Source organism: Thermobia domestica, chromosome 8, assembly GCF_964235325.1.
Source record: "Thermobia domestica chromosome 8, izTheDome1.hap1.1, whole genome shotgun sequence".
In the NCBI taxonomy this organism is placed as follows: domain Eukaryota; kingdom Metazoa; phylum Arthropoda; class Insecta; order Zygentoma; family Lepismatidae; genus Thermobia; species Thermobia domestica.
In genome coordinates, this window is record NC_137461.1 from 120,239,822 (window position 1) to 120,262,462 (window position 22,641).

A 22,641-nucleotide genomic window follows, 5' to 3' on the forward strand; every position below is an offset into this window, starting at 1 on the left:
TTGCGACGAAAAGTTTTCAAGTCAGCCGCCTTCCCTTTTGATGTTTTCAATGTTCTTTTAATGTGGGCCCAATATTTTTCAATCGGCCTAAGTTCAGGGCAATTTGGTGGATTTGCCTCTTTTCGAACTGCGAGGATACCCTTTTCTTTATAACAATCAGTGGCTGTTTTAGAGTAGTGAGAGGTAGCAAGATCTGACCAAAAGAAAACAGAGTTACTGTGTGACATCACAAATGGATACAAGCGTTTTTGTAAACACTCCTTCGTATAAATTTCGCCGTTAATTCTCCCTGTTGTGATGAACGCCATGTTTTTTACCGCATGAACAAATAGCTTGCCAAATCAAATATTTTTTGGGGATATTTGGATGCCTTCCGTTGTTTAAATTTATCCTGCACATCTCCCCTCTTCAGTGCCTCGTAGTACTCCTTTCCGGGAATTTGACTGAAATCAGCGACACAATAGGTTTCGTCGTCCATAATGCAACATTCATATTGAGTAAGGTGCTGATCATAGAGTTTTCTTGCTCTGGATTTTGCCGTCAGTTGTTGCTTTTCGTCTCAGTTAGGTACCTTTTGCACTTTGCAAGATAGTAAACCTTTCCTTGCTTTAATTCTGTGCACTGTAGATTGGGACGCTTTGACCACACCAGCACTGCTTTTTCCGATAAATTCGGATTTTGACGCAGCAATGCAGTAACCCTTTTCTCCAGCTTTGGTTGGCTAGTCCCCGGTTTTCTACCTGAGCCAGGTTTTCTTTCAACAGTTAAATCTTATGTGTACTTTTTAATTACATTTTGCACAGTAAACCAAGAGTACTTTACGAGTTTGCTTAATTTATTTAAGGACATACCTAGATTTTCGAGGTATTTGCTCACAATTAGTTTTCATTTTTCTAACTGACTCATCGTTCTTTACCACACCACGCGCACTGCACAACTGACAATCTATTTGTGAGTAAGATCGGTAGTCTGTCCTTGCTTATGCACAGTGCTGCCAATGTTCATCTTATATACTAGAAAATATGGCGGGAGGAAAGCGGCCAAATTTTTTCTGACTCATTCTTTAGTATAAATAAAATTTTGTTTTCAAATAACCAAAGAGGTTACCATTTTCTAGTCTTTTCCGGAGATTTATCTGTTCCGAACATCCAGCATTGATTTAATCTCTTACGGATATAACGTAATTTGCACAGATAGAATAAACACGCTAAGAGCTCAAACGGATCATCGTGTCAGTCGGATGATGTTGGTTAGGTTATAGACCACCACTGGGTCGAGGATTCAAATCCGTAGTGACCCGGTAATTCCACTGAGACTCGGTAACCCAGAGGATAAAAAAGAGATTTTACTCATTCCGTTGCGTTTAAACAGTATTTCTGTCAGAGATGACCAGGACTGGAGATGTTATTTTCAGAGCCGAAAACACGACGCCGAAATTCCCAGTTAATTAGATTTTCCAGACCAGGTATATAGAGCTCTTGCTCCGTTTTAACTTTGGAACATGAAGTGCGTGTGTGTAATAGAGGGAGAGAGGTGGCGAAGTGAAAGATGCAAAGACAGGATAGGGAAACGTCAAGAAAGAGAGAGAGAAAGGAGGACGAATATAAATATGAAACATACTTATCATTGCAGTATATGATGTAGAACGCACACACTGTTTATTCGAAGTATCGCCAGTGAAATAAAATTCAAAGTAACTATGTTTGTTGCTACTAATCTCTTGAACCAACCGACCGATCTCCATCAAATTTCCAACATTGACAAGGTTCGGGACTGGTAGGCTTTTTTAACATTTCATTTTAACGGTAGAACTTAGGGGCAGGAGGAGGGGAGGAGGGTTGATATATAAAAATGAATAAAACGTGATAACTCTTGAACCACCAGACCGATCTCTATCAAACTTTCAATAGATCAACATAGATCTCTATCAAACTTTCGGATCTGGGACGACTTTTATCATTTCAGTTTGACGGTGCAACGTATGGGTCGGAGAGAAGGAAATATACGTATATCTTAAAAAATGAAAATGAAAGTGACTGTTTTTGGGACTTTATCACTCTTGAACCACCCGACCGATCTCGATTAAATATTCAACATAGATGAAGTTCGGTCCTAAGATGGTATTTATCTATTTACTTTGACGATATAACTTAGGGTTGAGGGAGGGAGGAGTTAAAAAGAATAAATAAAAAATGATAACTCGTGAAACAATGGATCAATCTCGAACTAATTTTTAACATATTTGAGGTTTGGGCCTGAGATGATTTTTATCATTTCACTTTCACGGGAGAACTTGGGGAGGGGAATGGGAGAGAGAGATATATAAAAATAAATAAAACTTAATGACTCTTGAACCACGAAATCAATCTCGTTCAAATTTTCAACCTAGATGAATTTCGAACCTGATAGTTTGTCATATCACTTTGAAGGTGTAACTTAAGAGATGGAAAAGGGGGAGCGACATTTTAAAAAGAACGAAAAATGACCGGTATTAACGCGAGTATATAATTTTTGGAGTCGCTGAGATTAACAGTGACACATCTGATGCTATTTAAATCCAAATTCAGCGAGTCAAATTGGAAGAGGGTGAGAGATATAAAAATGATCGAAATAAGCAATATCAGTGTCGAATTCAGTTTTCTGGCTCGCTGAGATGAATAATGACACTACAGATGCCGTGCCCCACAACATAGGATGGGGAGGGGATATATAAAACTTCTCGAAAATGACCGATATCAAAGAGCGCTTTAGTAATACTAAACAGTACCTGAGTAACGGAACATATTACAATTTTTTCTCAATTTAATTCAACGAAGTGGGTAATTGATGTTAATAATAATAATAATAATAATAATAATAATAATAATAATAACAATAATAATAATAATAATAATAATAATAATAATAACAGACAACTATACTGTGAATTGAACATTCATTATTATTATTATTATTATTATTATTATTATTATTATTATTATTATTATTATTATTATTATTATTAGCGTACTTTTGAACTTGGACGGCGAAGTTATTGCAAAATATGTTTTATTTCTCTATTTTTTCCTCGATTGTATGTTTTTCCTTTATTAGTGGCCACTAATTTTTCTCTAGGCCGTCGAATAAATGAATTTCGTTGTGCACTTTGGTTCGTTCCAAAGATCACGATTAAAGTAAGTAATATTTGGGTTCTGACTTCACGTGGCATGATTGCCTCTTTACATTGTCCTCTCAGCCGACTCAGTTACGAGTAGTACAACAGTTTCCACACATAGAGTGGCAGCAAGTGTGGGCTAACATTTGGAACTCAATCTTACCTTCCTATATGCAAGTGTTATTGTTTCAAGTAGTCCATCAACTTATCCCGACGCGTGCGCGTCTTTATGCAATACAACGAGCCCCAGATGCCTTGTGTAATATATGTCGTTCTGAGGACACTTTGGCTCACCGGTTAACAACATGTGAGGGAGCGCCAGTGATGTGGAACGCCTTGCAGGTGATGGTGGGTCGTATCACTCGTCGTCCGAGTGCACAGTTTCACATTGATCATATGCTCCTGACTTCCATTTTTTTCCCCCACTAAGCATCGTACAGTGCTTTTCCTGATTGCAAGCACTTTACTATATTTCCAGCGGCATATCACGTTACTGGATACACGCACTTATTTTGATTTTCTTCAACGTACACGCCGGAAATGTTATTCTCCGGAGCAGGAAAGGCTTTCTTTTAGTAGGTTTTTAGAAGTGATTTTGTCATGAAATAAAAGTTCTTCTCTCGTTTTTTTCTGATAGGTATTTATCTATTTATAGTTCTATGTATTTAGAGTTGTAGACCCAGAATTGGTTATTTTTATTGCATGTCTAGTGATTTTCTCGTATAGACTCAGCTAGTTGAGTCCATTTTGTATTTACCAAGAAGGAAATAATAAAACTGATAGTGCAGGGGTAATGTAATGGCCTTATGAATAATACAGCTATCTAACATAGGTTCAAATCCTGTTCACACCAAAGTTAATTTTTTTACAAAGTGATTGTGAAGAGTCGACTTATCATACTGGACTAGCAATACATAAGAATGTGGAAGCAAACACCTGTATCATGATAGAAACAGCGCAAGGGAATTACCAGGACATTTCAAAGACATCTTTGATATGCAGTATAGACTTTTCGTGTTATCGTTCTCAGAAAGAAACACTAGACCATTTGCTGAATAAAGTTTGACTAAAGCAATCGGTGGTGTAGTGGTAACATGCTAGACTTCCAAATAGAAAACCTTGGTTCCAATCCCTATCAGGTAGTATGATTTTTTCGTATTAAATAATGGCTGCTAACAGAAATTCATCTTCTGATGGAGAACTTATAACGCATCACTGGCGATACTTCGAGTAAACAGTGTGCGTTCTACATCATATACTGCAATGATAAGTATGTTTCATATTTATATTCGTCCCCCTTTCTCTCTCTTTCTTGACGTTTCCCTATCCTGTCTTTGCATCTTTCACTTCTTCACCTCTCTCCCTCTCACACACACACACGCACTTCATGTTCCAAAGTTAAGACGGAGCAAGAGCTCTATATACCTGGTCTGGAAAATCTAATTAACTGGGAATTTCGGCGTCGTGTTTTTCGTGCTCTGGAAATAACATCTCCAGTCCTGGTCATCTCTGACAGAAATACAGTTTAAACGCAACGGAATGAGTAAAATCTCTTTTTTATCCTCTGGGTTACCGAGTCTCAGTGGAATTACCGGGTCACTACGGATTTGAATCCTCGACCAAGTGGTGGTCTATAACCTAACCAACATCATCCAACTGATACGACGATCCGTTTGAGCTCTTAGCGTGTTAATTCTATCTGTGCAAATTACGTTATATCCGTAAGAGATTAAATCAATGCTGGATGTTCGGAACAGATAAATCTCCGGAAAAGACTAGAAAATGGTAACCTCTTTGGTTATTTGAAAACAAAATTTTATTTATACTAGTTCGACACAAAATTTGTTTCCATCCTAACTAACTAAACTAACTCTATGGCCTATAGAACCCGGAGGTTCAGTGCCGCGTTCACAAAAGCTCTCCACTGACTTCTATCCTTAGCTAATTGGATCCAGTTTCTACTTTGTATTCCTATCTCTGCGAGATCCATCTTAATATTATCCTCCCATCTGCGCCTAGGCCTTCCTAATGGTCGTTTTCCTATGGGTCTACCAGTCAAGACTTTGAAAGCGTTTCTACTTTCTTCCATTCTAGCTACATGACCTGCCCACCTAAGCCTCCTAGACTTGACGACCCTTACAATGTTGGGTAAACCGTATAAACTATGTAGTTCCTCGTTATGAAGCTTCCGCCATTCCCCATTCTCGTTCCTCTTGGGTCCGAATATTCTTCTCAGGATCCTGTTCTCAAATACTTTCAGTCTATGTTCTTCCCTCAGAGTAAGCGACCATGTTTCGCAACCATACAGAACAACAGGCATGATTATCGTTTTATATATTTTAAGCTTCAAATTCCTCGACAGAATTCGCGACGACAAGAGATTTTGAACCGAATAGTAACACGAATTCCCTGCTTTTAGTCGACATTTAATTTCTTCGTGAATATGATTTTCGTCTGTTAATATTGATCCTAAATATTTGAAAGTATCCACTTTATCAAAAGTATTATTTAATATTTTAACGCCTCCACAATTTGCCGTATTACGGTCCCGACGCACTTCCATGTATTTAGTTTTCTCTGCATTTACTTCTAAACCCATGTCCCTGCAAGCGTTTAATAATATCTCTGCATTTATTTCTACTGTTCTCCTATCATCCCCTATTAAATTTACATCATCAGCATATGCCATAACCTGGTGAATGCCGTTCAACTCTAGACCCTGGTTGCTATCTTTGATTTTCCTTATGGCGTATTCCAGCACAAAGTTAAATAATAATGGCGACAACGCATCTCCTTGTTTCAGGCCATTTTCGACGTGGAAGCTCGTGGACAAAAATTTTCCTACCCGGACTTTACTTTGGGATTCACTTAAACATATCTTAATTAATCTAATTAGCTTTCTCGGTATTCCAAGCTCTGTAAGAACGTTGTATAATGTTTCTCTCCTAACCGAGTCGTAAGCCTTTCTAAAATCAATAAATAGTTGATGTACCGGGGTACTGTATTCCCACTTCTTTTCGAGTATTTGGCGAATGGTAAATATTTGGTCGATAGTTGATCGATTTCGTCTAAATCCGCACTGATAATCTCCAATAATTTCATCTGCGTATGGGGTCAATCTTGCTAACAGAATATTTGAAAGGATTTTATAGGATGTTGACAGAAGAGAAATGCCTCGATAATTATTACAGTCAGTTTTGTCGCCTTTCTTGTGAATTGGAACAATGATTGACTCTTTCCACTCTTGTGGCAATTCTTCCTTGTTCCAGATAAGGAGAATGAGTTTGTGTATCTTGTTCCACAATTTTTCGCCTCCAGCTAAAATTAACTCAGCCGGAATTTCATCTACACCCGGAGATTTGTGTTTCTTTAATTTCTTTATAGCGGCTTCCACTTCTATTCGATTGGGTTCTGGAATATACGGTTCTGCGGTGTGTATCTCCTTTTCTCCACGCACATTAGTTTTTGGCTGCGTGTTCAGCAAATCGTCAAAGAAATCTTTCCATCTATTTAAGAGGCTATCCGTATCAGTGAGAACTGTTCCGTCAGATTTCTTTAATATATAAGCACGAGGTTGATAGCCTTTCTTAAATTCGCTGATCCCCTCATACATGTCCCGAATATTTTTATTTTTACTATTATCTTCAAGTTCCTTAATTTTAGCTTTCAAAAAATCCCGTTTCTTTGTTCTAAAAGTTTTGGAAGTTTCCCGCCTGATATCTGCGAAATTTTGTGTAGTTATTTCATTCGGATTTTGTAGCCACCGTAATTTTGCCTGTTTTCTCTTCTCTACTAGTTTAATGCATTCTTGGTCGAACCATGGTTTGTTCCTACATATTTCCGCGTGTCCCAGTTTTTCTATTGCTGAACTTTTAATGCTATCTCTAATTTTAATCCAAGTATCCTCAACACTAGTGCACTCCGAGTCTTCTAAAACCGAGAATCTATTCGAAACTTCAATCTGGTATACCTCTCTTACCTGGCTCTCTTCTAATTTCTTTAAATTAAATCTCTCCGTTTTCGGACATTGAGTATTACCTTTATTCAACGATAATCTCTCCCGTATTATCGCTGCTACCAGGTAGTGATCAGTGTCACAATCAGCCCCTCTAAACGACCGGACGTCAATTATGCTAGATTGTCTTCTTCTATCTACTAAAACGTGATCAATTTGATTATGTGTTTTTCCGTCTGGTGATGTCCAAGTGTATTTATGAACGTCGCGATGTGGGAATTTTGTACTCTTCACGATTAGGTTTTTGGATGTTGCAAAGTTCACGAGTCTAACACCGTTGTCATTACTTTCCTCATGCAAACTTTCGTTCCCTATAATCGGTTTGAAAATATCCTCTCGTCCTACCTTCGCATTGAAATCCCCTAATAGAATCTTCATATGGTATCGCGGGAGTTGGTCAAATATCCGTTCCACTTCTTCGTAAAAACTATCTTTTATATCGTCACCTTTATCTTCAGTTGGAGCATGTACATTTAAAACAATAATATCACACCACCGTCCCTTAAGAGTAATAAAAGAAAGTCTGTCAGTAACAAATTCAACCCGTTTAATTGCTGGTAATATACGTTTGTGAACGAAAAACCCTGTTCCTAACTGGTGATTTTTATTTCCTTCCCCGTAAAAGAACGTAAAATTTCCGGAATTCTCAGATCCATTTCCTTCCCACCTAACTTCCTGAACTCCTACTAAGTCCATCCTGTATTTCTCTAACTCACTCGTTACAGATTTTAACGCGCCTGCCCTATAAAGACTTCTAATATTCCATGTTCCAAATCTCATGTCCATTTTCTTTTGCTGATGTCGTGCCAAGTTATCAGTCCTTGTCCGAGGCTTTTGTGAATGTTTCTGAACAAGTACCTTTTTTTACAGGATGAGGGTGTTAGCCTTACCCAAACCCCCAAGCTGGAGGACCACTCCTAGTCGTCTGTCCGCGACTGCTTATTCAGTATATTCGCAGCTAACCTCTATATCTAGAGGCCTTCTCCTCGATCCGCAACCTGAGGACGCGCCATGCAGTGGTGACAGGAACCCACGTTACACGGTTTGTTTCCATCCTATAATTCAATATGTTTTATTCACGTTGAAATTAGAAACATGCTGCATCTATGAGGAGCATTAACTTTTCCTTTCGAACATTTGTAACTTTTCATTCAGATCCAGTTTGAACTTTTAATATAGGGTATTTCTAATAGAAATGTAGCAGTAAAATAGCACACTTCAATTTTCTCTTATTTTCTTTCTTTTTTTCTTTTCTTTTCTTTTCGTTTTTTTTTTTTTGTTCAGTTTGCATTAGTAGTCTGAAATGGAGGATATGATCAACGCTATCTACTGGGTATATTAGAATGTATTTTGGATCAGTACGTCAAATGAACACTACCGAATTTGCAATTGAACCACGCGGAAACAAAGCATATGTTTTACACTTTTGACATTATCCTAGATATGTCTCGGAGATCTACATTTCTACTTGAAATTGAGTATGGTATCCATTATGAAAGTGACATAATGAATGTTTAAAGCATCCTCTATATATTCGAATAGTTCTGAAAAATATGTAAAAACAAACGTTATTTCTATATTACTGTTGGATTTCTGGAAACGAAACTTTATAATGTTAGATTCTTTTCTTACTACGTTTGAATTCCACAGTTTTATCTGTTCTCCCTTTTCTTCTTCTTCTTCTACTTCTTCTCTCTCTCTCTCTCTCTGTGTGTGTGTGTGTGTCTCTCCCTCTGCCTCATTTCTGAATCTCCGTGTAATAGACATCCATTAGTTTCAATTTTTCATTGTGTGTGTTTCAGTTTCTCCCTACATCAACCTATGAATCTTGTTTTGTCTCGGTTTCGTTATTTCATTTTATCGAAACTAATACTTGTGTAGTTTGAAATTAGAATTGCGCTCATGTTGTTAGCTAATTTTAGTATTGGAGAGAAAGGGGGAGAGAGAGGGTGTCTCTTTACCTGACATGATTATGGGATAAGAAGGTGTATATTGGGTGGCCTACAGCACGGCGTTAGCTGTCGCAATTTTTTTGATGCGGAGTGTACCAGGTTAGATTCCCGGTGGGAGAGTTTAACATTCATAATCATTCATAATCATTTTAATTTCATAATCATTCACTTTTATTAAACATCCGTCTCCTTTAATATATAATAAATAATCGTGGAAAGTAAAACTAAAAGCTCCTTTTTTTTTCGAAATTCTACTGTATGTTCGACTGAGAAACCTTAAATCTCATGCGTCACAAAACCCCAATTTTCCTCAGAATGTAGTTACTGTTAGATAATTTGTTTTTCCAATTTAAAGCTTGCAAATATGAATGTATCTCTTTCTGTCCTCACATTTGTGTGTCTCTTTCTTTCTCAAGGTTGTCTGACACGAATTCATACGGCCTGGGATCAAATCTCCAACTCTTGGAACCAGACGTAAGTGCACTACCAATAGGACATCGTGACTTCCTCAAGGTAAGTTATTAGCAGGATGTGGATATTTAAACATTTCAAACTAGAAACAGCACAGGTATAAAAATCAACAAAACAGGAACTGAAAATATGCACATAAAATACCAATAAAATGAAATCTTTTTGATTTTTACATCCCACGCGTATGCTGGCTAGGAGGAGACGGTGATGAGAAATGAATAAAATGGTGGAATGAAGAAACTGGGAGAACCCCAAGAAAATCTACGCACACAGTGTCCACTTGGCGTGAGCTGGGATTGAACCAGGGACCCCATGCACCAGAGGTTATATAAAATAGGCAAAACAGACATAACATACATGAAAAGTACTCTAGAACTACATGAACATTTGCATGTAGTGGCTGAGAAAGAAAGCAAATTAATCATAGATCACTAATTTCTTTTAGTAGTTTTTAAGTAAATAAGTTACGGAGAATTTCTCTCTGAATGGAAAGAGTATATTACGTCACAGCAGCAATGATTTGACAAAAACTGCTTTAGACGATTTGCACTTTTATCAAAATAAAATTGTAAAATACAGCGTAAAGTTTGCTATATTTCAAAAAGTTTATCGAAAAATTTGCTCATGCTCATGTATATTTTACGCCTGATTCTAAGAATTGATTTTTTTTGGGGGGGAAGGCACATTTACTAGCCTCAAATGTCAGATGTCAAATGACGCACTAGAAAGTAAACAATACTTTTTTCTTAAAAAAATATGAAACGACTCCAAAAAAGGCTCTAAAAGGCAGGAATAATAATAATAATAATAATAATAATAATAATAATAATAATAATAATAATAATAATAATAATAATAATAATAATAATAATAATGTGGTTAAAAACAGAAAATAATTGATTACTATTATCCAGTAAAAAATTCAAGTTGTGCCAAGCAAAACCATCGAAATAATATTACATTAAGGATTAATTTGTTCAGTTTGGCAAGAACAATTTTTTTATAGATAACTAGCAGCGTTCACCCCGCTTCGCTGCGGTCACCCCAGAACGCAATAAACTTTGTTACTTAGATAATTTTTACTTTTTCGCTTTCAAGTGATATGATAAAAACCATAGAAGATTGCAGTAAATGTTAACATTATATCGCCTGTCATTTATGTTAACCCGCCCCGCTTCGCTGCGGTCACCCCCGAACGCAATAAACTTTGTTACTTAGATAATTTTTACTTTTTCGCTTTCAAGTGATATGATAAAAACCATTATAACGCCTGTCATTTATGTTAACCCGCCGAGTGACACGGTCATGCGGGTTGCATATACATACGTTTATTTTTATACCTATGATGAACTAACAAAGGATTTGTACGTAATGGACACCTGAATGGTCAATTATCTCAAGACACTGGTAATTGAAAATTAAAGTGATATGATAAAAACCATCTAGGGTCCAAATCCTAATAACCCCCCAAAAATAAAAGAAATTGGTTCAGCCGTATTAGCGTGATGAGCGGACAAAGGATTTGTACGTTCTCTTTTATATATATAGATAGATAACAATAAAAATATATTTTCTACTTTTATGCCCTTTATTATTAAAAAGTTTGTATTGTATGCTTTTCAATGGGTTTTTGAAGATTGTTATTGCTTATTTCAAAAGTTTTTTTATGTTACATTTTATTATTTTAAAACTAGGCCGGTTAATCGAGTGTTTACTGTACATTCTAACATTTTACTTCAGCTAGTTTACTAATATGGTAATCAGCATAATACTTTTTCCTTTCAATGATTGTTAATAACTCCTGCAGTGAGCATTTATATCCTAAAACAAAGAATTAAGAAACAGCATGCCACAATCATGATTAAACCAATACACAAGTTTAATGAGTATTCAACGTGAGATACTACAAAATATTAACTTGAATGACTTATTACAAGATTTTGCCACATTAAAATATAAAAAAGTCATTTTATAATGTTAGTTTTGCAATCACGAGGCGAATGAATGGAAAGGAGTGAATTTTTGTTTTCATTATCGCCCTTACATCCAACAACAGAATTACTTGATCGATGAAAATATTATTATTATTATTATTATTATTATTATTATTATTATTATTATTATTATTATTATTATTACAAGAAGTATGATGTCACTGTTACGAGAAATTAAACAATAAATACAATCTTCTAGTTAAAAGGGTATTTTTTTCATATATAGTAAATAAATAAATAAACAGCAGAATAAGAACTATGAACTGCATTAGACTGGTGACGAACGAAATATTAATAGCGCCATGGAAAAAAAATGCGATTTTCTCCATTTTTTGGAGGTTACACAATAAAGTTTATCCTCAAAGATGCTATTTTGTTGAGCTCGCTGCAGACGGGCACCCAGAAATATTTCCTGTGTTAATTAAAGTTAAGGATTAAGTGATAACTTTCGGATATATCTCATTAACTACCATATTCTATGTATTGTCATCTTGGTAGTTGATGATAGTATACGTCAGTATCAATTTCTCGTTAATGAGTAGCGTGATTCTTGTACAGCATCAATGTTTTGATTTACGAAACAAAAGTTTTTCTCCAAAACTACACATATGAGCTCTTATAGTGACATATATTATTTTATTCAGCTCAATGAATGAAATTTATCGATTGGTTATATTGTCTCGTTTCTAGACATTTGTTGTTAGTATCGTTGTTAAACTCCTGACATATAATATCGTTGTTAATAACATTGTAGAATTTATTGAAAATTATGGAATATGATTAGTGTTGCCCGCGAGACAAGAAGTACCCTTTTTAACTTCGAGGCGAGACGATATATTTAATGAATCTCGTGGACGACATTAGTTCTTCCAAGTCTTGGATCTCAAATCTATTTTTAGTGTTTCATGATTCATAGCACAAAATATATGCATTGATGAAGTAATTGTACGAACACAATTGAAAATAATTTATCGATGGTTAAAGATGCGAAAGCAGTGTTTCTTTCAGAAAAAAAATGTTCCGGAGAGGGCACATTTAGTATTTGGAGGAGCACATATTATTTTCACACGATACTATTCTACGAAATTATTATATTATAGACGTATTATTTTGCCTCCTCCTAGGGGTAGCACTCTCAAGAACTCCAAGGGCCAGTGCCCTCCCCTCGCCCCAAAAGAAAAACATGTCTGGAAGAAACACTGTGCGAAAGTCATTACACAATATGCTGCAATAATAAATATTGTTTGAATGTTCTTATATCATATTCTTCGTAAAGGTTGCGAAATCCTGCGAGATGAAGGGGAATTTCCCTATTTAATATTTTTGGGGAAAAAATCTCCCGTCACTAAAATCTTACTAACGGTGTGAGTCAATGATACTATTGTCAGAAGCTCTCAAATTAATTACAGCAATTAGGACTAATTAACATAATTTTCACATGTAGCCCTAATTAATATGTGAACAAATGGTTAACTGTATCCCTAATGTTACATAATTTTCATAATTTAGTAATTAAGAATGTTCAAGTATGTGAACTCCATGTCGCTGTGAACATTCTAGTTTTTCCTTTCTTTTTTCTTTTCTTTTCTTTCCTTTTTTCCTTTTTCTTTTTTTTACACCTATATCTCTTTTCCTCCTCTCACTTCGACTGTTATGAATCTGCACCCTATCTTTGTAGAACACTCATGGCACTAAAAGTCTGATAACTTAGAGATGAATTTAAGAAAAAATCGACACGTAAATTAAAAAAAAAAAAAAAAAAACTAGACGATAGAAGCTTTTTGGTAATTAAAACGAGGATTTTACAAAATTTACGAGACAAGACAAAGAAATCTCTCGTCTCGCGGGCAATATTTTTACTAAATGGCTAGCGTTACCGTCTTGTGTGCGGAGGATCCGAGCACAATTCTCAGCAAAGGCACTCATGGTTCGGATTCCATGCTAAGTTAAGTCCACGCCTAATCTATCCTCGGTCCTGTAAAAGGACGCTAAACTTTCAATAATATGAAACTGGGTAGTCAAAATTCATAAGTGACACATTCAGAGATTAAAACTATTATTATTATTATTATTATTATTATTATTATTATTATTATTATTATTATTATTATTATTATTATTATTATTATTATTATTACTTCTATGGGCCAATCTATTAAAATAAAACTTTAAAATACTGATGGCATTCGAGCAAAGAAGAACTTGAATCTTTTTTTTCTTCGTTTCCTGAACAATTAATTTTTGGCTGGGTACCACAGAGTAACCTGCGACACATGATTTGAAACTGTGTTGTCTCGAAAAGATGTCATGAAAGACATCTCGTCTCGAAAAGCGTATAAATTTTCATTGGAAGAGTTCTGTTTCGTCATGAAAATTCTGTCTCGTCTCGTGTTGCAAGCAACCCTACTTTAGGAAATGTCCAGGTTTGATATACAAATCCTTCAATTATTATTTTAATTAGTTTTTAATCATACTTTCAAAATTCAGAAGGTGATCTCTTCTGTTTGCGAACAGATGATAATGAACTAAACTAAATTGAACTTCAATATCAAACTATAGAACGTATAACTCTTCCAAAGGGAGTGTTTACTATTATTTTGTTTAGGATGTTCACTTTAATTTGTAGTGCTTCATTACCAGTAGGGACCTGGGTGGGCACATCTGGAATGATCAAAATATATCACTAACCTTCTATAATACGAACTATCAAAAGAGTGCGTAACACAATGTTGTTTGACAACTTTCTTAGAAAGTAATCACCTCTTCCGTTACAAAGATAATTCTCCCAGTTATCCTCAAAGTAGTGCGCCAGGTGACTTATCTCATGAACCATGTCGGGTGTCTTCGTCATCATTACACAAAAATTAACTGAAAGGAACTTCAATTATTGTGATGAGACAAAATTTCTGCCTTTGTACTACTATAAATTCTATAAATCATGAACATTCATGCAAAAGCACTTGTAGCTCTCCGCAAAAAATATACGAAAACTAAGCAAATATAAATTTAGTACTTACCTATGCCTTTGCACAAATATCGTGGCATGTTTCGTCCTTCTAATTGGAGAATAGCCAATGCAATATATGCTGAGAACAGGCTTGCAGTGTGTGACATCAAGTTCTTCCCATGAAGATTTCTCAACTCCGGCAGATATGCATGAACAAGAAATGTAGCTAACAAGAAAACCGATCCAACGATAAAGAATGCAGAATACAGTTTGTAATGAAGTGCTTCGTGATTGCCAAAGCAGATAATGGCATTAGGACCATCAGCTTTCGGCGATAACCAAACCTTGTCAACACAGTAGTCATCTGACGAAATGTCCTCTGAGTACTTGCTTACTTTCAGCTTACCATTACCGTAAATTTTGAAGTCAACGGAATTGTTCTCTGTTGGGTTCAGTAAGTAGCTCAATCTATCACCACAATTAGGAAATCCATAAAGCAATAAGGCATCCTGACTGTCAGTTGCACGATGTGTTATTTCTGGTTCCCATTTGCTTTGAGAATCATCAAGCTTTTGACATTTTCTGCTAGACGCGTTAAAGAACATATTGTATTCACAACATTTACGGACACAAGGTATTGTAAAACAAGGACATAACAAAGCCGTATGTATTTCAGTTTTGTATTCTACAAGATCAAGACAAAATGATGAAAATGGAAAAATGTGGGTAGCGCGACCTGCAGATAAAAGTACTAATGACCCATTGTCATACACTTTGAAATCCTCTCGATTCTCTCGAATTCCTTTGCCAACAACCAACTGCCTTGTTGAATTTTTATCGCACGGTGTGTTATTGAAGTTTACGTCGATAATTGTGGAATTTGGATGTACCAGTTGATTGGTTTTCGTTGAAAACAGTACACCCGAAATCCAGAGAGATGGATTAGCCTTTGTAGCAAGTACACACCGCCGACCTTTTATGTCTAAGACCATATCTTCTGCACAACACTTGTTGATGACTACCGTGCCGGTGGTAATAAAATCACTCACATAAAGTGTCAAAATAATCACATAATATTTTATCAGCATAAACGTCATATTTCTTTTGCTTTAGTTATTTGTTAACTTTTTTTTTTTAATACTCCTTTTTTCTCACTCGCCTCGACAGCTTCCTGCACACTATTCGTTGCACTTTCATGACTGGTAGTAGAACTTTACGCGTGTTTCTTGATAAAGGAGTAATACATGATGGTAGGTAATGTAAAATGTATATGGCCGTCACGCAACACCAGCGCCGAGTAAACTGGGCGTCCTTCCCTTTGTGTTGTGGGAGGAGTTTCGTATGAACCAGAATGCATGACAATTTCGTTGCTTCAATTAAAGAGATAATAAAAGAGGGGCTTAGCACAAACACGAAAGGGGGAAAAACAATTTGTCAGCAGTTACTTTTTTTTTTTTTTTTTTAATTCTTGTACAATTATTACATGAATTCTCGTCAGTCAACGCTTACTGTTTGTTCTCCATTCATCTCTATCAACTGACACTTAATTCTCAAGTCTTGCATGAGAGCTGACAGCGTGGCATCACTTGTTATGCAATGTTTTTAATTTTCTAATTGTTATGCGAGTAGGGTAATTCCCAGCATTTTAGAATAGAAGCAATAATAATTGAATTACATCGGGTTTTTTTCTTTCTCAACAATTGAGTTGTAAAAAAAATGAAAACGTAATAATTACATTACTCAGAAGAAGGAGCTAGACTATATACACAAAGAACATTTTAAGTGTATCAATATAACCATAATGTTTCTTTTGCAGTATTTCTTGTATGTTTAAGTAATTGACAACAATGAATTCAAACACTTCTACCCAGGGGGTATTTGTGATTGTTGGGTGAGGTAATTAAGGATAATCCTTCGTTTCCTAGAAGTTACTCCTCTACAAAATACGCTATAACTGTGAATTACAAATTTTCTGCAGTTTACTTAAGAGCCTGACATTAAAAATAATACAAAATTTACCATTTTTCTTTTTGTTTGTTTTTCATAAGTGAAAGGAGATAATCAGTGGTCCAAGTGAGACGGTTTTTTAGTGACGAAGGCATACCGCCTCTGGTTTTTCAATGATTAAAGACATACCGTCACTGGAGAGCAGATGCTAGATATCTTTAATAAATCTATTTTTATACGCAGTACTTGACGAATAGCTTTGCACGTAAAAAAGATTTTATTTCTTACTAGCAGCGTTCACCCCGCTTCGCTGCGGTCACCCCGGAACGCAATAAACTTTGTTACTTAGATAATTTTTACTTTTTCGCTTTCAAATTGCAGTAAATGTTAACATTATAGCGCCTGTCATTTATGTTAACCCGCCGAGTGACCCGCTTCGCTGCGGTCACCCCGGAACGCAATAAACTTTGTTACTTAGATAATTTTTACTTTTTCGCTTTCAAATTGCAGTAAATGTTAACATTATATCGCCTGTCATTTATGTTAACCCGCCGAGTGACACGGTCATGCGGGTTGCATATACATACGTTTATTTTTATACCTATGATGAACTAACAAAGGATTTGTACGTTATGGACACTTGAATGGTCAATTATCTCAAGACACTGGTAATTAAAAATTAAAGTGATATGATAAAAACCATCTAGGGTCCAAATCCTAATAACCCCCCAAAAATGAAAGAAATTGGTCCAGCCGTATTAGCGTGATGAGGGAACAAAGGATTTGTACGTTCTCTTTTATAATATAGAATATAGAAATAACTTCTAAGTTCACAACACTAACATTTTCGTTATCTTTTTCCTACCTTTTGTTTTTTAAAATGAGATATAGTTCATATTTTGGTGTGCCCTATTGAATTGTTTCTTTCTTATGTATCTGTGTGTCTTCTTGATTGAATGCATAATGTGTTTTGAGCATGGGCGGATTTAAGCCTTGTGTGCTAAGAAGGACGGATCTTTCGGAAGGGGGGGGGGTTGGAATATCCCTTAGTCGATTGGAGGGTCCGGGAGTTTTCCCGCAGAAAGTTGTTAATATAAAAGCTCGGTTTTTGAGCATTTTCCTGTATAATTCTCTATAATACAACGTAAGGGGATTTTTTTGGGGGTGGGGGACTTATTGGTGATAGTCAAATTTTCTCCATGTCTTCCCCTCCGTAACTACAGAAAAGCTCTCCAATGGTCTTCAGTCATTATGTAAATAGAAATGCAATCTTTTAGGCAACATACTCTCATTGTATTTCAACATTTAGATAGCCGGTATGTCGAGACAAAATCCTAATAAACATACCGCCTCTGCTTTTTTCCCACTTCGAACACTGGAGATAATGAAATGCAACTTACCACAATCATAGATAATGTTATTCTACAACAGAAAATATGAATATGAAGAATTTTCACTGATGCCATCCATAGAAATTGCAGTGTTGCCAGAATAACATTTCCTCCAAAATCTAAATTAAAGCAGCGAATAGAAGAACGAACTCAATTGCATTTGATTATGTTGTCTTGGTATCCTGTGAACTACTTTTTAGATAATAGTTGTATTTAGTTTGTAATAAACAAAATAATTTTAACATACAGTTATTAAAATTAAATAATATTGTTATTTAAAAAGTAGTTTACAGGATACCAACAGAACATGATACGGTACGTAATAAAATGCAGTTGAGTTCGTTCCTCTAGCCGCTGCCTTAATTTAGATTTTGAGGGAAGTGTTATTCTGGCAACACTGTAGTTTCTATGAATGGCAACACTGAAAATTCTTCAGGTTCGTCTTCTGTGTTGAGGAATAACATTTATCTATGATTGTGGTAAGTTGCATTTCATTATTTCCTTTCACTTATGAAAAACAAGTAAAGGAAAAATGATAAATTTTGTATCATTTTTAGTATGACAGGCTGCGCTTTCTGTTTTTTTTAGCTCATTGATTTAAGTGGGGAATTATTATTATTATTATTATTATTATTATTATTATTATTATTATTATTATTATTATTATTATTATTATTATTATTATTATTATTATTGGTGCGAGTTTTAATATGATTTTACTGACTTCTTTAAGTGTATGTCAATTGCTTTCTTAAAATAAACTTAAATTTAATATTGTTTAAATTAAATTTGATTTACAAATAACTAGTTGAAATGACTCTTCCTCACACGGGAAGACTAAGTTTTACTTCAATGCGAACCCCAGCAGGGCACCAACAGGGTGGGGTCCATCGGGTTCGGACTTTCCCAAACGTCGAAGTTCGACAACATTTGCAGAAATTCTTAATATATCAATACTTGTTTAACAGAGAAGTGATTGATGGGGGCTAAAGATTTGATTTTATGCCTCATCTGTACTCTTTCTTTTTATATAATCTAGTTCTATCAGATTTTTTCTAAGAATATAGGTGGCAGTAATTAACAATTACTTATCATCTTTTTGGGCGCAGAGTAACACAGGTTTTATACTTCATAGACGTATTGGACTCCCTCCCCGAAAAAACTTTGGACCTTTCTCAACAAAAAAAATCTGGGTGTTCGCCTGATGATTTCCATTCCGCCATCCCCTCTTAGGCTACTCATTTCAATGAAAGTGAAATTAAATATATATAATAAATAATATAAATATTATAAATAAATTATTTATTTATATTATAAATAAATTACGTGACATTAATAAAAGCCCAGCTTCAGTTACTATATATACTATATGTTTCAAAATTCATGTCAAATGGTTCAGTCATTTTCCCGTGGTGCGATCACAAACAACAGACATCAATTTCAAACTGGCGACTTATAGAAATTGACCCTTTCCACTGAAAGAGGAATTTTCGAAAACGCTGGAACACCCGTTCGTTTATTTGTAGGGTTAATGAACAGTGTGCATACTGAGTTTCATCTTCCTAACTTGAAGAACTAATTTTCACATAAATTTTGATGCCCTTACCTCCTTAGGATATGCCTTTTAATCAAAATGTGACATAGGAAAAATCTAGCTCGAGATATAAATTCAAAAATTCATTTCAAACTGTTCAAACGTTTTCTCGCGATGCGATTCCACATAACCGACTTCGACTTCAGCACAGCATCCATTGAAGTGTTTTTATGGTCGGGTCAGTGCATTGAGCGCAAGTGTCCTGACCGCATAAGCCAAAATCGTGCCCTGAGCGCAACAGCAGGTGTCTGGCGTGTCCTGAGCACAGCACATAAACTGGTTGACCTTAACTGGCTATATTTTGTATAGCTTTCACGGGTGTCCATAAAAATCTTTCTTTTTTTGTTCTTTTTTATTTCTTCTCGCTGGTTAAGCGTGTGAGATTTATACCATTAAGGAAGGAACAACAGAAATTTATTATTTTTAAAATCCATTTTCCATGTTAGTTTCCAATTAAGCATATGAATCAGGCCCGTAGCCAGAACTCGAAAGCAGGGGGGGCCGAGAGCACTTCTGGGGGGGCCCAACCTGACTCCACGTTTTCATATCTATTGTTGCTATTTAACCTTTATACACTTGGCAAGAATTTGAACGAAATCGTAGGCTCTCACGCTGGGGACCTAGGGGACCCCCTAATTACAAATTCCCCCTTATGTATAGCTCGTTGGAAAGCTTACGGAACACTGATTCCAACGAGGTATTACTTGTGGAATTCTCACCCTAATCGTAGAAGAAGAAAGGTCATAAAACTTTTTTTAAAATACGAAAAAATTAGAACTTGGGGGGCCCTTGCAACCCATACAGATACCCAATGCTGACAAAACGATGATAATGTATATGCAATACACTTGTTATAATAGTACTTTAAAAAATGGTAGCAATTGCTGCAATGCCAAGCGAGAGAAAAATTCAGAAAAAAATCTATAAAGCGCCCTGTATATAATTTTCGAAGGGCTGTTACAGAAATTCGCGTTGGCGGCCCTGGTGATCCCTCTAATCATGATTGAAACACCGTTGGATATGTTATGGAACACAGATTATAACGAGGCAACAAGAGTTATGCTTCTAGACCAATTCAGTGAAAAAATATCTCGTCTTATATGGAAGTCCAGAAAATAAATGTAATTTACGTTAAAAAAAAATTGATACTTAAAAACTTGGCCAACCTTGTCTCTTTCCTACTTCCCTCATATAAGTAACAAGTACTTTTGCAGGGTATTAGCGTGTAATTTTTATGACTGTACCCCCAATGGAGAATGCCCCCCAAAAAATTAACGAAAAATAAAAACACGAAATTTACCTTTCTCGTCTCCGCCGTGGTACTCCCCACATACATAAAATGCATATCGGCGACAAGCTTCATCTTTCACGAAGACTTTGATACCAAAATTACCTTCCTAGCTTAATTAGGGGCTCAGTTATTATTAAGGTTTAAAGTCCAACGCAGCAGATGCGTCCTTTGGCGTTTAAAGGTTAACTTACGATCATTGTATTCCCAAACAAGAATTCAGAGTAGAAATAATCGAAAACTACACAGAAAATAATTAAAGGTCAGTAATGTGAAACATACTGTATAATGCATTATGTACTGTATATCAGATGACCAGCTTGCTATTTAAAAATATCCCCATACTCCCATCTATTTTACATTTATAGATCCGTATTTCCAATGTGTGAATTAAAGAACATTTTAGAAGGGGAATAAAGTGAACATTTGAAAATTATCATGGGAAAATTCAAAATTTATATGACATCCAGTTTAACAGAGAGGAATTTCTCCATCATTCCCCTAGTAATTTGCACACTGCGTATTACAGAATCTTTTCACTACATATTAAATGCATTATTTTTCTAAGACAAATTTCAGAAAAAGTAACTCTAAGAGTTTGTATAAACTGAATTACATTGAAAACTGAATAAACAATGATATGTAATTGTTTGAAGTAAGATATAAAGCATTCATATGAAGGAATTAATACAGAAATAAAATAGATGAATAAGCTACACTATAGTTACAACTTGGACAATCTGTACTCCTCTATAATTCTGTACTGTGTGTGTAAAAGTTTAAAATTTTAGTTAAATGATCAAAGCCAATAACAAATAATGAATGTATAGCTGATTCATCAATTTATTTTTCTTGTGAATAAAACAATAGGGAGGGAGACAACAGTGGCTCAGTGTTAGAGCGTTCACGCTGGTTCGATTCCAGCTCACGCCCAGGGGCGTTATTTGGGGAGGGCAGGGAGGGGCAATTGCCCTCCCCCTGAGTTTGAGATTTATATAGATTTTATCAATGGACTAGTAGTGAAAAACGCGAAATTTTACATATATCAAGAGGTCTTGCCCCCCTCCCCCAAGCAAAATCTGAAATGATGGTACTGCTCCCGCCAAGTGAAGTTTGTGGTGGACAAACCCCGTGTGCGTGGTTTTCTCGGGTTCTCCCGTTTCCTTCCACTTTCTTCATTCCACTAGCTCATTCATTTATTCTCATCATCACCGTCCCCTTTAGCCTATTCGGCATAACCGTGGCCCGTAAAACTCAAAGATTCTTTAAAAAAAAAGAAAAGAAAAGAAAATGCGTCTACTTACTTGACTTAAAAAAGCTGCAATCGCCTATTCTTCATTGCGTTGAACTTCTGCAGAACTTTCATGATGTCTATGTTTGCAGTTCGTTTCTTTTCAGACGCAAGAAACACCAGGTTGGCCAATCGTTTCTGACTCATGGAAAGTCTTTCTGGGCTATTTATGCGGGTCAACACAGAAAACGAAGATTCACATAACGCGGTACTGCATGCAAATGTTCGAATAGAAGCAAGTAGAGCATAAGTATCTTCATAAGCCATTTTAACCTTATAGATTTCACTGAAGGCGTCAGAAGAATTACATTTGCTAACATACGCCTTTGCAACAGCAAGTTCTTCTTTAGACGGTATGGGAATTCCTAATGAAGATAAGTAGTCTGTTTTCGGAAGCTCGAGATTTTCTGCTGAAGTAACTGCGTCCAACAAAGCATTGTTATTGTGGAATCGTCTGTTAATTTCTATAAGATTTAAATCAGTCGACTCGTAGAACACCTGTCGCAAACACTCAACTTCTGTATTCCCTACACCAGTTGTTTCTGCTACAACAAAATCCTGTAGTGACGTACTTATTTTTCTTTTCCTTGAAGGGCG

General features: G+C 35.7%; 1 protein-coding gene across 1 annotated transcript in view; it reads right to left on the reverse strand.

Moving 5' to 3' along the window:
• The window catches only part of LOC145693170 (G-protein coupled receptor Mth2-like), a 219,902-nt gene extending 204,175 nt beyond the window's left edge, over nucleotides 1-15,727 (reverse strand). Inside the window, exon 1 of the mRNA XM_081768931.1 lies at nucleotides 14,604-15,727. Coding sequence (XP_081625057.1) covers nucleotides 14,604-15,630 — 1,027 coding nt within the window. The 5' untranslated portion in view covers nucleotides 15,631-15,727. The remainder of the gene's footprint in view (nucleotides 1-14,603) is intronic.
• Between the last annotated feature and the right edge of the window lie 6,914 nt (nucleotides 15,728-22,641).